At 38.9% G+C, this 14965-nt stretch overlaps 1 protein-coding gene across 1 annotated transcript in view; it reads left to right on the top strand.

Moving 5' to 3' along the window:
- IMPG2 (interphotoreceptor matrix proteoglycan 2) overlaps positions 1–13158 on the top strand; it is a 114016-nt gene extending 100858 nt beyond the window's left edge. The window contains exons 14-18 of the mRNA XM_056793410.1: positions 4129–4339; positions 8353–8541; positions 8832–9030; positions 10230–10309; positions 11916–13158. Of these exons, the coding sequence (XP_056649388.1) occupies positions 4129–4339; positions 8353–8541; positions 8832–9030; positions 10230–10309; positions 11916–11928 (692 nt within the window). The 3' untranslated portion in view covers positions 11929–13158. The remainder of the gene's footprint in view (positions 1–4128; positions 4340–8352; positions 8542–8831; positions 9031–10229; positions 10310–11915) is intronic.
- Positions 13159–14965: the final 1807 nt, after the last annotated feature.

Here is a 14965-nt window from a genome sequence, read left to right as displayed (position 1 = left end):
TAAACTTCTTAGTATGGTATCCTTCATACTTTGGCTCCTTCTCCTTTTTGAATATAATTTCCCAAGATTCTTTGTGCACTTTGAATGTAGGGTCATGGACCTTGGGCTGGAAGGAATCTTAGTAGCCATGATTTGCTATTCTGGGCTTTTGTAAATACTTCCCCTCTTGCCTGGAATGTCTTTCTCCTTCATTGCCTGTTAAATCTTACCCATCCTTTAATGTTAAATGATGCCCCAACTATGAAGCTTTCTCTGGTCTCCCCAAGTGGAAATGATCACTTCTCCCTCATTCACTCAACATTGAAAAAAGTATTTATTAAACATATTTACTATGTGCCATGTACTTGATTTTAGAAAACTAAAAAAATGAAGCAGTCCATGTCCTTAAGGAGCCTCTATTTCCCAAATATCTTAGCATTTTTGACCACTTATCTTATTTTAACTTGTATTGCAACTACTTGGGGGTATATTTTATCACATCTATTGTAAGATTGTAAGCTTCTTGATGATAGGAACCACATATGTATTTCATATATATGTATGTATATGTATCTCCTTCAATACAGTCTCTACTAAATGTATTTATGGCTTGAATTGAATGACTTGAGATCATTATCACATTCTATGCTATTTATAAAACATTTGCTTAACCAGGAAATGGAATAAATCAGTTCATTTCACATTTTGGTTATGACTCACATAAAACCAGAGTGCCACCTCTAATTGCTTTAAAAACACTACAAAAATGATAAACTCATCATTGCAGTGATTATAAAAGTGAATTACATCTTTATTTAAATGAAATGATAGGAAAAACTCCTAGCAAATATGTTATTAAGATATAGGAACTGATTGCTATTTTTGGTAGAACACATGGACATATTATTTAGGTATAAATACATTATATGTATATTTGTAAGATATGTGTATATAATACATTTTCCCTTTAGAGAGATTTAATTTTAGGGATATAGCTTTTATTCAGGAACCTATTATATTTGGACTAGTATGGTGCTACAATTACATGTATTTTGGGTTATGGGCATATCAAAGTGTCTCAAGATTAACTAAGAAATCATTGTTTCTGTCATGTGTTTCAGAAACACTATAGACATTTGCCCCCATTAACATCAATATAGCTATAAGCCCTGGATCCAGACCTGGTTTATTTTCTGATTGCAAACACCTGAAAGAAATATTTAGGAACAAGGGAATAGATTGTAAAATATGTAGCAGAATCTTGATCTTTAGAGTCCTTGTTGGGACATTTCTGTGTGCCAGCATATTATAGGCTCTCATAGGGATCAAAATCTTGGCATGGGCTCCTTTAGATTGTTAGGACAAAAGAACTTGAATTGGCACCTGCTAAGAACATGTAGGATGGAAGGGTATTTATCAGTATTTTGAATCTTTCTGAGTTACTGTCTTTACTACTTTATTTTTCTGTTTTTTTTCTTAAATAGACGAATGAATGAAAAATAATTTATTGATCATTTCTATGTTCCAAGCATTATGGGATTAGGGGTTAGGGTTACAAAGAGAAAACATAAGACATGACCTTCTTTCAAGGAGTTAGCCCTCTAACTGGGAGAGGCAATATGTAAAAAAAAAGTTCTGAGGGCAGCTAGGTGGCTCAGTGGATTGAGAGCCAGGCCTAGAGACGGGAGGTCCTAGCTTCAAATCTGGCCTCAGACACTTCCCAGTTGTGTGACCCTGGGCAAGTCACTTAAACCCCATTTCCTATACCATACCACTCTTCTGCCTTGTATTGATTCCAAGATGGAAGGTAAGGTTGGTTTTTTTTTTTTTAAAGAAAGTTCTGCTTTCAGGGTGGACAGAAAGCCTGGGAAGTCTTAAGGATGAAGGGGAGAGGGGCCTTAGGGTCAGATGACACTGCTGGGTATTTGCAGGGCATAGAAACAGTCCAGATGGGAAGTCCAGGAGGACCTTGCAGTGTTAGTGTCAGAGGATAGAGTAATTCTTGGTGTTTCCTCCATATTACTGGAAGGAACAGAGTTATTGATTTCCAACTTATCTAAGCTATGAGAACAGTAAAACATTTCTGTTGGGTTCTGGGCCTTCCCAACCAGGGATGGGGGGAAAAGTAGAGCTAGAAAGGTGGTAGTGATTGAGGATCTTCCCACCATCAGATCATCCATCCTACATGGAGTTACTTATAATATTGAGCAAGTCAGTTGTCATATGACATAGTTGGTTAGCCTGATCCCTTCAACATTCCCTGTTTATTCATCATGATCTACCTTCCTAAGAGGCTTCTGTAGCCTTTCTGTATCCTCCCAGGTCAATAGCATATCTCTTTCTCTCTGTCTCTGTCTCTGTCTCTGTCTCTGTCTCTCTCTCTGTCTCTGTCTCTCTCTCTGTCTCTGTCTCTCTATCTCTCTCTCTGTCTCTGTCTTTCTGTCTCTGTCTCTCTCTGTCTCTCTCTGTCTCTGTCTCTCTCTCTGTCTCTGTCTCTGTCTCTCTCATACATCAATTTATAATATGTGTGACACAAAGCACAGTGTGTGTAACTTTGAAAAGTTAAAATATTTCTGTGTTCAAAGATTTAGAATTTCTTCAGTATGGATAGGCTCTTACGAATGTATTAGAGTTGTTGTGATGGGAAAATTGTTCACCCTGAAGTCTCACTTGTGATAAACCTTCCCCAAACTACATATGTTGACCCTCATATAATAGACATGTGGTCCATCACTAGGCCCATACTATATTCTACATTCATCCACAATGGATGGCCTTGAGTTAGGTTTAATGCTGCTTCAGGTCTGTACTGGTTGTTTTGCCCTGAGAAAATCACTGCCTCAGTGTCCTAAACAATTTTCTAAGAAGATTAATGGCAAAGTAGTTGCTAGTTTTCTTTCACATGGAGAATATCCTCGCCAGGAGCTCCATTTTCTGAGGAAATCACAAACCTGGACCAGAGCAAGAAAAACCATCCAGAAGAATAGGCTCTCCCTAGCTTATACCCTGATGACTTAGCCTTTGAAAACCTTGTGTCACCTCTGGGATACCATGAGGCATTAGAATAGGACTTTAGTGGAGGAAAAATTAAGACTATTTACAAGTTGGAGGTTATCTCTTGAGACAGCATTGGGGAAAGAGTACTATGTTAGGAGCCAATAAATGACTCTGCCATGAATTATCACTAACAAAATGACCTACTGGATGACTTTAGACAAACCATTAACTTCTTTGGGCCCAGATTTTCTTTTCCAGAAAAATAAAAGGATTAGATTAGGTAATCTGTAAGCTTTTACTAGCTTTAAAAATTCTTTTATTCTTGTTTTCCTGTGGATATTAACCACAATGAGGCAGCATTTCATAGAGGATTTCATGAAGTTGTCCTTGGAGTCTGGAAGAACTGGGTTCCAATCCTATGATAATATACTGATTATACAAACCTTTTGAGTTTTAGTGCTCAAAGACAACTCTATGACTATAAACTGCAGAGAAAGATGTAGAGAAATTTTCTTATCCTGAGCTTCCAATCTTGATGAAGGGTGGGAAGGGAGGGAAAAGAATTTTTATAAGACCTACTATGTGCCAAGAACTGTGCTAAGCACTTAACAAAATGTCTTTTCATTTAATATAACAATCCTGTGAAGTAATTGTTATTATTGCTGCCTTACATTTGAGGAAAAGACAAACAGGTTAAGTGAACACACAGCTAGTAAGTATCTGAGACTAGATTTGCACTCAGGTCTTCTTGACTTCAGGCCCAGCCTCGAGGTCCATGATGAGAAGTAGGTCGAAGAAGAAAGAAAATGACCTCCTAAGGCACCATTCCAATGTCATAAGGTAGATGAAACGCTTGCCTTAGAATAAAAAAGGTTTGAATTTGCATCTCTCCTCAGACACCCACCATCTGTATATGTTACCACACTAGCTTGGGCAAATGGCATGAGTTCTCTGGGTCTCCATTTCCTTCCCTGTAAAATGAAGGGTGGGTCTCAAAGACTCCAAGGCCCCTTCTAGCTCTAAATCTAGGATTCTCTGATTCCCATTGTGCCATGAAGGTGATCTTTGGTTTTCAAAGGCCAGGCCAGTGGTGTACCAGCTCCAAGAGCCTCACTGACTTGGCTCTCTCTTGTGCTTTGTTTGAATTTTCAGGTGATCAAGCTGACCCTTGTAAATTCCAAGCTTGCAATGAGTTTTCTGAATGTGTGGTCAACCGCTGGAGTGGAGAAGCAGAATGTATATGTTACCCTGGTTACCAGAGTCTCCAAGAACTGCCCTGTCAGAGTGTCTGTGAGCTACAGCCACATTTCTGCCTGAATGATGGAAAGTGTGACATTATCCCTGGGCATGGGGCCATTTGTAGGTATGCTATTAGTAGGTATTTTTGTTTTACAGGGCTGGAATCTACTTTCTGTAGCATAGTGTGCACCTGTAGGATTTTAAATGATACCTATGTGACTCAGGTGGAAAGAGTGCTGGGGCTGGGGTCAAAAAGACTTGGGTTCAAATCCAGATTCAGACACCTACTAGCCCTGCGACTATGGGCAATTCATTCAAAGTTTCTTTTCCTCAGTTTCCTTATGCATAAAGTAGATAGATTCTACTTCCAAGGGTCATTGTGAGGCTCAAATGAGATAATAATTATAAAGCACTAAGCATGATGCCAGCCTATATAAATGTTAGCTATTATTAAATCATGTGTAGGTGCCTTATCCAGTTTTTATGGAAAACTCTACTCAAATGGATGTTCTGACATGGTCAGTTTCATTAATTAGCTGGAACTCTTTGGCAAGATGAAAAGAACTCAAGGGAATATTCCAGAGAAATATGATGTGATAGAAAGGACCTTCATCAGCAAATATTCTGCATTTAGCCTGAATTTGTTATGCATTAGCTATTATTGTTGTTGTCCTTAATAATAATACCTTACACAGACATAATGTTTTTGTAGGTTACAAGACACTTTCACATTTATCATTTCACTTGCTTTGCATATTACGCAGAAAGGTAGGACACATGTTATTATTTTCACATAAAAACTAAGAGAAGTCAGAATCAGACAAATTAAGAGGTTTGACCAAGATCACACAGTGAGTAATTTGAAGAAGCGGGATATTTATACTCATAAAATATTTTAAATTTTATGACACACTTTTCCCCATGAAAATTCTGCAAAGTAAATTGGAAATATAATTTTCCAGCAGTTATCTTACCTCCCTTCCTTCTATTAGAAATTGTTTATATGAGTGTTATACTTTAGATTTTTAAAGGATCTTTTTGCCCATGGCGATTGGCAGTGGTCAGCGAAGTGCCTGGCTGGCTGAAAAAACACCTGCATTTTTGAAATGAAAACCATAAAGCACACAGACTATCTGGGAAAATTCATAGTTCAAGAATCACATGCAAATCCTCTTGAAATGACTCACATATGATATGAAAATAAAATTCTTCACAATGCCAAACTAGAATTTAATATAACTGGGACCAAACTAGAATTTAATATTCCATGGGACCCATTCATATGCTTGTGGCATAGAATACCCACTGTTCCAGTCATAGAATGGGGTTCTAGATTTTTCTTTGTCACATGCCATTCAAGTCATGCAGACTTGGGCAAACCAATTATTTCTCTGAGAATACATTGCTTCTAGAGGAAGCTGGCAATGGATACTGCTCCATGAGAGTTCCCCAACTACTAGCCAAAAAAGAAAGAGAAAAGAGAATAGATTTCACCAAAAAAGCAGCCTTCTCTGTACCACTGAACACAGAGAAAGTTGGGAGCCATGAGGCTATCTATCACTCCACCTCTGAGAAGAGAAGAGTAGCAGAAAAGAAAAATACTCTGGGTTTCAATGAAAGGGAAGAGCTTAAGCCTGAGAGCAGAGCTGGCCTGCTCAACTGTTAGGAAAGAAAAGGAAAGAGGAATAAGTATTTATTAAACACCTAATATGTGTGAGACAGTGTGCTAAATACTTTACAATTATTATTCATTTGATCCTCACAACAATTCTACAGGGTAGATGCTGTTATAATCCCAATTTTATAGATGAGGAAACTGAGATAGAAAAAGGTAGAGTTATTTGCCCAGGGTCACACAGCTAGTAAAGGTATGAGGTTGGATTTACACTCAAGTCTTCCTGACACTAAGCCTAGCACTCTAGCCACTGAAAGGGAGATTGAAAGAAGACTAAATACCAATGTCCTAAACCCCTGCCTACAACTTTTACTTACTCTAGTTAGGTTACACAATCTAATTCTGTTTTTACTTGTTATGATCTAAGCCTGTTTAGTTCTGCCTTTTTGAGGGTTGAAGGCAATATTGAACTCTACCTCCAAAAATGTATCCTCCCCTCATCCATTTTCCAAGCGACAAATTTTGAATTTGGGAGTTTGATTTGAGTTAAGAAAGTCTTATCCTATTCAGCAACAAAAAGTTAAATTTAAAAAATTTTTTAAATTTAAATTGGTCAACCTGAAAGCAGCTTGAATATTGTTATTCTGGATATAGTCAGAGAGAAGGTTGCCTTTCCCACCTTTTGAATTCCAAACATTCAGAAGATAATTCAATATTATTCATCAATCTAGATGTTACTAAGGGTGGCCAAGAAAATGGACAATGTATTATTACCATTTTTTCCAGGTGAGAGGTTCATGAAAGTTTGATGACTTGTACAAGGTCACACAAATAAGAAGGATCAAAGGTGGGATTCAAACCTGATTTGAAATCTTTCCCTCTTCCCAAAATACCATGCTGCAGCCCTGTACATCAAAGGCCCCATATTGTTATGTTTTCCTTGAAGTCTCAGTAATTTTTCTCTATTGTGGAATGGAATAAAATAAAAATTATAAACTACTAGCTTGATATTATGTTACTCAAATGGGAAGGGAAAGAAATCTGGGAGAAAGATATTCTCAGAAAACAATGGAAAATCTTTGTAATGTGAATGGGTGAACTAGCTGTTGAACAAGGGAGACATAGAAAAATGATCCTTTCAATGGAACAATACAACATTTACATGAAAAATTCGAGAATTTTTTTTCTTAATGTGTAGACTATTCTATAAAAGAATGACTTAGGATCAAGGGATCTAGAGTGGAAGACCCCTTAGAAATCATTTAGACCATACCACTTTACAGATTATGCTCAGTTGTAAAATCCATTGTCATGTAGGTTACAAGCAGGGTAGTACATGAGAAAGAACCCCAGGCTGAGGGGTTAGGCCAGTTTGAGTTCTAATTCTTGCTCTGACACTAAATGGCTCAGATTGCAGCCAAATCACAGAAAGTCTTCAAGTGCTAGTTTTCTCATCTATAAAACAAGTGGGTTGAGAAGAAAGAATACTGTACTTGGAGTCACAGCTCCAGAATTAGAATCCAAGCTCTGCAACTTCCTTGATTTGTGACGTTAGGCAAATTGCTTAATTTCTTTGGCCCTCAGTTTCCTTCTCTGCAAAAATGAGATTGGACCAAATGACCTCTGGTGTAACACAGATGGGAAGAGAAACGTCTTAGATATGTGTGTCTTCTTAGATTTGGGTGTCTTCCTAGTTATATGGCTTAACTTCTGTGGGTCTCAGGTTTCTCCTTTGTAAAAATAACATTGGATCACATGACTTTACCTCTGATGTCCCTAGATCTGTGATCCTGTGAAGGAGTTTCCTTTTTAAGGAATTTCATTTTCCCCCAATTACATGTAAAAGCAGTTTCCAATATTTTTCCAAGAATTTTGAACCACAAATTCTTTCCCTTTCTTTCTACCTCTCATTGCCATCTCTCTTCTGAGATGGTAAACAATCTCACATAGATTTTACATGTACAATCATGTAAAATATTTTTCTATCTTAATCCTTTTGTGGAAAGAAAAAAAAATTAAGAAAGTGAAAAAAGTTTGCTTTGGTTTGAATTCCAACTCCATCAGTTCTTTCTCTGGAAGCAGATGACATTTTTTATTATGAGTCCTTTGGGATTGTTTGGATCATTGTATTGCTGAGAATAGCTGTTATTCTCAGTTGTTCATTGCACAATATTCCTTCCTGTCACTGTATAGAATGTTTTCTTAGTTCTGCTCATTTCACTCTGCTTCAGTTTGTGTAAGTCTTTCCAGTTTTTTTCTGAGCTCTTCCTGTTTGTCATTTATTACCGCAGAGTAGTATTCTAGTACAATCATATCCTATCACTTAGCCATTCCCCAACTAATAGTATCCATCCCTTTGAAGAAGACGTTTCTACAATCTCCTTTCAGCTCTAACATTCATCACTTTTTAGCTAAATCCTCCCTCCTCTTTGCTCCTTATCCCACTGGCTGTCAGTAATTTGGTGACTGGACCACTTTTCTGAATAATGATACAGTTTGGGGGTGGGATTTTTATATTGCAGATGTCGTGTAGGGGAGAACTGGTGGTATCGAGGGGAACACTGTGAAGAGTACATGTCGGAGTCCCAAGTGATAGGTATTGCTGTTGCCTCTGTGATCGGCTTTCTTCTTGTAGTCATGGCTGTCCTTTTCTTCCTGGCTAAGACCCTGGTAGACCAGTATGTGAAGAGAGGAAGAAAGGGTTCCCTCAGGTAAGTGAATGCACAAGTCTTTCTGGAGTGACTCCATTTCCCCTTTTTGTGGGAGGGACCAGAATGATTGCTACTTTGGATCATACTAAACTTAATCATAATCACAGCCAATGGCTAATTAGGATAGAATTTGGGCAAGACCTGAAAAATAGTGCTTTGTTTTGACAAGTGTGGCTTCATTTGGCAGTGAGCTCTTGGGAAAGGGACCACCATTTTGAAGGGAGAGCTCCATTATCTTTTGGATGGTCATGTGATCACACTCCATAATGTGTGTTGTGTGTTTACAGCAGGAGGGGTGACAGCCCTTCATCCCTGGAGAACGCAGTGAGGTACAACCCTGTGTTTGAGAGTGATGTCACTGGCTATGACCAGTACGGGAGGAGCTACCCTCAGCTTACCTCCTACAGCCCCGCTTTGGGGGAGGAGCCTGCCGACCTCAGCAGGGAAGAAATCAGGCAGCTCTATGAGCACAGTGAGCTGAGCAGCGAGGTGCGTGCTCTTGTTCCTCCACCAGTTCTCTCTCTTCTCTCTCTCTCTCTCACTCCGTTTTTGTTTTTGTACGTATATATACAGGTATGCATTTGTGAATAAGCCCACGTGTATATATTGTATATGTATGTAGTAGATGTTGTGTGTGTGTGTGTGTGTGTGTGTGTGTGTATGTGTGTGTGTGAGAAAGAGAGAGGGAGAGACAGAGAGACAGAGACAGAGACAGAGAGAGACAGAAAGAAACAGAGATAGAAAAAGACAGAGACAGACAGAGGGAGCAAGACAGAGACAGACAGGGGGAGACATAGAGGCGGAGAAAGAGAGAGGAGAGAGAGACAGAGACTGGAGAGAGACAGAGAGACAGAAGAGACAGAGAGAGGAGAAAAGGAGAGAGAGAGAGATGGAGACAGAGAAGAGTATGAGAGTACTCTGTTGTTATCTGTCTTGCCACCATAAAGCATATATAATGATGTGCAGATACATGCATATACAAGGTGACATAATACATACACATGGCATAATATTGAGTAGTATATCTTTTGATGTAGGGCTTTTATGGAAAAACATATAAAAGAACACCTTTTGCCTTTATCAGACGATATCAGATGGCATCTAGGTAGCTCAGAGTCCTAGAGACAGGAGGTCCTGAGTTCAAATATGACCTTAGCACTTCCTAGCTATGTAACTCTGGGCAAGTCACTTAACCTCCATTGCCTAGCTCTTATTGCCTGATTATAAGACAGAATATAAAGGTTTAAGAAAAAACTTCCAGAAGATAGATAGCAGGCCAGGGCCCTTCTTTTCAGTCCTTATTAATACAGAGACAAGTAAGATAGTATTTAAACCTCTGCCTCTTTCTCTTAAGGGATAATTTTTTTCCCTTTTTTTTGGAGAATGTGGGAGAAAAGTTGCAAAATGCCACAAGTCCCTTTTAAAGACATTTGTGATTGTTTTTGTGATTTTTTTTAAACCCTTACCTTCCATCTTGGAGTCAATACTGTGTATTGGCTCCAAGGCAGAAGAGTGGTAAGGGCTGGGCAATGGGGGACAAGTGACTTGCCCAGGGTCACACAGCTAGGCAGTGTCTGAGGCCAGATTTGAACTTAGGATGTCCCGTTTCGAGGTCTAGCTCTCAATCTACTGAGATACCCAGCTGCTCCCTATGATTTTTCTAAAGCAATTTTTTTTTCCCCCTCAAGGAGATTCAAGAGAGAATCAGGATGTTTGAACTTTATGCCAAAGACCAACAGTTTGCAGAATTTGTGAGACAACATCAAATGTGAGTTTTTGAAATGTTACTTCTGCCCAGAATCTTTTGAAATTAGTATGGTAGTAATGCTGCCAGCAGTAGTTTAACTATTTTGGTTTATATAGCATGCGTGATGCCTAACCTAATGTTAATATTCTGTGATAGTTCCATTAGAAAATTGTCCTAGTGGTGTGAGGATGGGATTAACTCTCCCCTGCCGCTTTCCCTCTATTTTATAAATAAATTGCTAAACAATCATTTGGAGTTGATTAATTCCTGGTGACCATACTCTTAAATAATCTAGTCCAACCCCTTACATTCTGCCTCTTACAGTGGAGCCCTTAGTTCTAGCTTTAAGCTCTAATATATCCAATCATATCCTTCCACTATTCAATCCTGCTCCACCCATTTCTTTAGGTCTTTCTGGTTATCTGTCCTGCTGCCCCCACCTTAGGTAAAGTGCTTGATGTTAAAATACAAAACAGAAACTAGCGTGGGCAGACAGCCTTGGGGAGCCTCCAATGTAGTACACTACAGCCTTGGGATCTAAGCCTTGTGCCCAGATCTGGTGGCTGTTCTAGGTCACAGTGCTGCCACTTGGGGTTTCCTGTTTATCTTAAAACCTCACAGTTACTTCCTCAGTTCAGGGCTGGCTCCAGGGTATTCCATGTTCTTCTCTCCTTTGCCATCTATTTTTCCCCCTCACTGGGATCCTCTACCCAGTTTTGTTTTTAGGAAAATATACACTATCTAAAAGAAGCATACCACCATTGTGTGTGTGTGTGTGTTTTCATGGATTTTGATGGTGACTGATTGAGCTCTGGTCTGTAGTCAGAGAACCTGACCTCAAACCTTATCTGCAATGCTTATCACCTGTGAGACCTTGGACAAGTCACTTAATCACTCTGGGTCTCAGTTTCCTCATTTATAAAGTGAGATAGTTGGACTAGATGACCCCTGGGTTCCCCTTCCAGCTAGAGATCTTTAATCTAGTGAATACAGGGAAATATTTTACTGACTCTTTTGGAAAAGAGGGAGATCTTGGGAGAGATGTTCCCTCCATCCTCTGTCAGTTTTGTCAAGCTTCCTTGTATCCTAAGTCTGGACTTGTGGGATTTTTTTAGGCATTAGATAAAAGGGTTCTTCTTGCAAGCAGATCCCCACATCCTCACAAAAAGACCAACGGGGGGGGGGGGGGGGGAGAGAGAGAGAGAGAGAGAGAGAGAGAGAGAGAGAGAGAGAGAGAGAGAGAGAGAAGTTTAATGGGAATTACCAAGCATTATGGACTGCCAAAGGAAATTATTAGTTCAATTATTTTTGGCCCAGACCTATGATTTCATTGGTATAAAGAATTCTTGGTGAAGAAATTTCCAAACTTACAAATCTATAAAAAATGAGCCCTATATAATGAAAATAGAATCCTTAACAGTCATTCTAAAAATACAAGACCCATGCCAATGATTGGAAGGAAACTAGAAATGTTAATTTTTATATTTCCTACCATTAGAAGAACACCAACCTAACACAGAGTAGTAAGTACTTAATAAATTCTTGTTGCCTTTTAATGAAATTGTGGAAGTTTCGGGATACTGTTGCCTTACCACTTAACTGGGGTCTTTATGCTTTTTCATTGTAGGAAGCAGCTTTAACAAAAATACCTATTTTGAAAGAAATTGGAAGAAGAAGATTGCTTGTTCCCATTGCAGTGGAGCATGGCAGTAACTCAGTTTCCTATATGTGGATTTTGTATGCTGAGGACAAAAAGAAGAAACACTTTTTAAGCATGGTTGAATTGGGGGAACTTTTTTTTTTCTGGATTAAGATTCAAGCAGGGATTTTTCACAAACATTGAAGTGATTTAAGAAAGTTAAATTGTAAACTATATTGTATAAAGACAGAGTATAGGATACATATGATCAGTTGAGTCTAGGAGTGGAAATTGCTATTACTTTAAGTTCTTAGTTATTCCATTGACTTCTTTGAGAGTTTCACTTAATTCTCTGTGCCTCAGTTTTCAAAACTAGAATATAGGGTGGGAGTACTACATATAGATGTTGTGAAACATAATCATAAGTTCCTTTTGATAACTAGGTGAAAAGAGGGAAAATGGCAACATATTGCTCTTTTAAAGTATCTTTTTTCAAAAATTAATTCATGGAAGCTGTGGTCAATGCAATAGCTATGCCTAATCTAGTTGAGAACTAAGAAAGTAGGATCAAAAGGGAATGAAACTGTCCTTGAGACTTAATTGTTCCAGGGTACTTTTGCATGAAGCTTTCTGGTTGCCTAAGGTATAAATGTCTGGCACATGAGTAGTTGGGGATTTTCTAGTTTGAGGGCTTTTCTGAGTCAATAAAGCCTTCTGACTGGGGACACCAATGTGGCAACTGAGAAGGAAGGAAGGTCTGTACTCCATCTGAACCAATGTTGCATCTTTGCTGCATATCCTTTCCATCTGATTGTTGAAGTAAACATCCCTTTGAAAAAGTGTTATGTGATCTAGGAGTATCTCATTTATTTCCAGCTCTGAGTCAGGCCTGGATCAGAACAGAAGCCAAATTTTAATATTATTTAAACCCAATGATACAGGACTTTTTTCTAATTAAAAAACCCAAAACCGAAAAACATTTTTTGATTTAGTATTGTGAAATGTACTATATGTTCTTACTAGCAAGACTTAGAAGTGCAACACTAGTTGTGTCTGTATCACTGTTAATATGTCTGAATAATCAATGTCAAGGATAGAATGTAAGTTCCTTGAGGGCAGAGACTATTTTCATTTTTTATCTTTGTATTTCTAGCACTTGGAACAGTTCTTGCCATGTAGCAGGTATGGTATAAATGTTTGTTGACTTTAATTAAATGGAATGATGCATTTACCATAGTGTCATAGATTTTTGGCATTTTTTTATGTTACCAAGGATATAAAGCAGTTATCAAATTATGGACAGCTAGATGGCACAGAAGATAGAACACCTGCCCTGGAGTCAAGAAGTTAAGAAGTCAAGAAGTTCTAATCCATTCTCATACACTTACTAGTTGTGTCACCCTGGGCAAGTTACTTTACCCTATTTTCCTCAGTTTTCTCCTCTATATAAAAATATGGCCTCAGACACTTACTAGTTGTGTGACCTTGAGCAAACCACTTAAGTCTGTTAGCCTCAGTTTCCTAATCTATAAAATGAGCTAGAGAAGAAAATGGCAAACTTACTCCAGTATCTTTGCCAGGAAAATCTCAAATGTAGTCATGAAGTGTTGGACATAACGGCAATATAGTAGTAGTCTCTTGGTAACCGAGGATGACAATTGTCTTTGTGCGTTTTTGTGTACAAAGACACTTGTGTGTGAAGATTTAAGTGAAAAAGTCGGTGCACAGAGACAGTCCCACTCTCTTGGCGTTGGAAGCCTGGGTCCAATGGCATGAAAAATCGTTACACCTGGAGACTTCCTCAGCTGCATTGGATGGCTGTGTTGTCTTTTGTGCTCCATCACGCCCTAAGCACTCCACAGTGCCTTGCTGCATTGCCATCTCAGCCTTTGAACCTTCTTATTGGTTTCTTCCGTTTGTTCAGCCCAAGCAGTCTTCACATGTTGGGTGAGCAAAGCCCTGGTTCACCAGGGGTCCACGACGACCCGATGGCTACCCTCACAAGGTTTAGCCGGCCTGTCAAAGCCGTTGCCTGGGGTGTGGCTGCTGCTGCATGCTAGCAGCTACTAGGAGCCACAAGTGAGAGCTGGGTGTCAGGTGGGGGTCAGAGGCTGGAGAGCTGCCCTAGGAGGGAGCCCTCCATACCAGAGATACTACCCCATGACTGAAGAACAAATATAAGGAGAAAGGTGAGTTTGGGGAAGGGATCCTTAAGCCCACAGAATGTCTCATCCAGTTGTCTGGTAAAGGTAAATCTGACCTCTGAGAAGCCTTGATTTTCCTACTGACAGGCTCTGGCATTTTGGAAAATCACAATACTTCTGGTTCTTGGTACTTCAATTTGGAAAGTGGCATTTGGCCACCTGACAGTGTGTTCTTTGTGTTAGCTAGTGTAATAAAGAATGTCACATATTGGCCAACCAGGCTTTTGCTGTTTGCTTCCTTCTGTAGTAGCTCATGTCTGATTTCATTTCTTCCTACGTTAATGCATCAGGCATGACAGGATCCCACTGCTATGTTCCTTTTCACTTTGCAGACAGGAAATGTCTGTCACCTACATTCATTCAGAATCCAAACAGACAGGCTCCTCTTTCTCTAGGGTGTTCCTTATGAACCTTTTTTGGAAGCGAAGAACAGGAGGCGATAAATAATCCCTACTGTTAATATTAGCTGAAAAACATAAACTTTATAAAAGGTTTGCATACAGGTAATTTTATGCCAGACTCTGATCATTCCACTCCCTCACCCCCAATCCCTCTTCAGCATTTTTTGATTCCTTCCTAATTTTGTTTGTGTAATTTTCATTTCTAATCTTGTTAAAATTAACCAATGACTTTATGCTTCTAAGAGGAGATTTCACATCCCAATTTTTCAATAAGTGGATGAGTCAAAATAAATATTAATGAGGATGACTAGATATTGAAGACAAGGACTGTGGAAGCTTAATGTACCATTAAAAAAAAAGCTATGAAAAATATTTAGAAATATTCAATAGTTTTCAAGGGAACAAAAGGTATATCTTTTTTTCCCAAGCAACT

Source organism: Monodelphis domestica, chromosome 4, assembly GCF_027887165.1.
Source record: "Monodelphis domestica isolate mMonDom1 chromosome 4, mMonDom1.pri, whole genome shotgun sequence".
NCBI lineage: Eukaryota > Metazoa > Chordata > Mammalia > Didelphimorphia > Didelphidae > Monodelphis > Monodelphis domestica.
The sequence above is the reverse complement of the archived record's forward strand: the minus strand, read 5'-3'. Positions and strand labels throughout refer to the sequence as shown.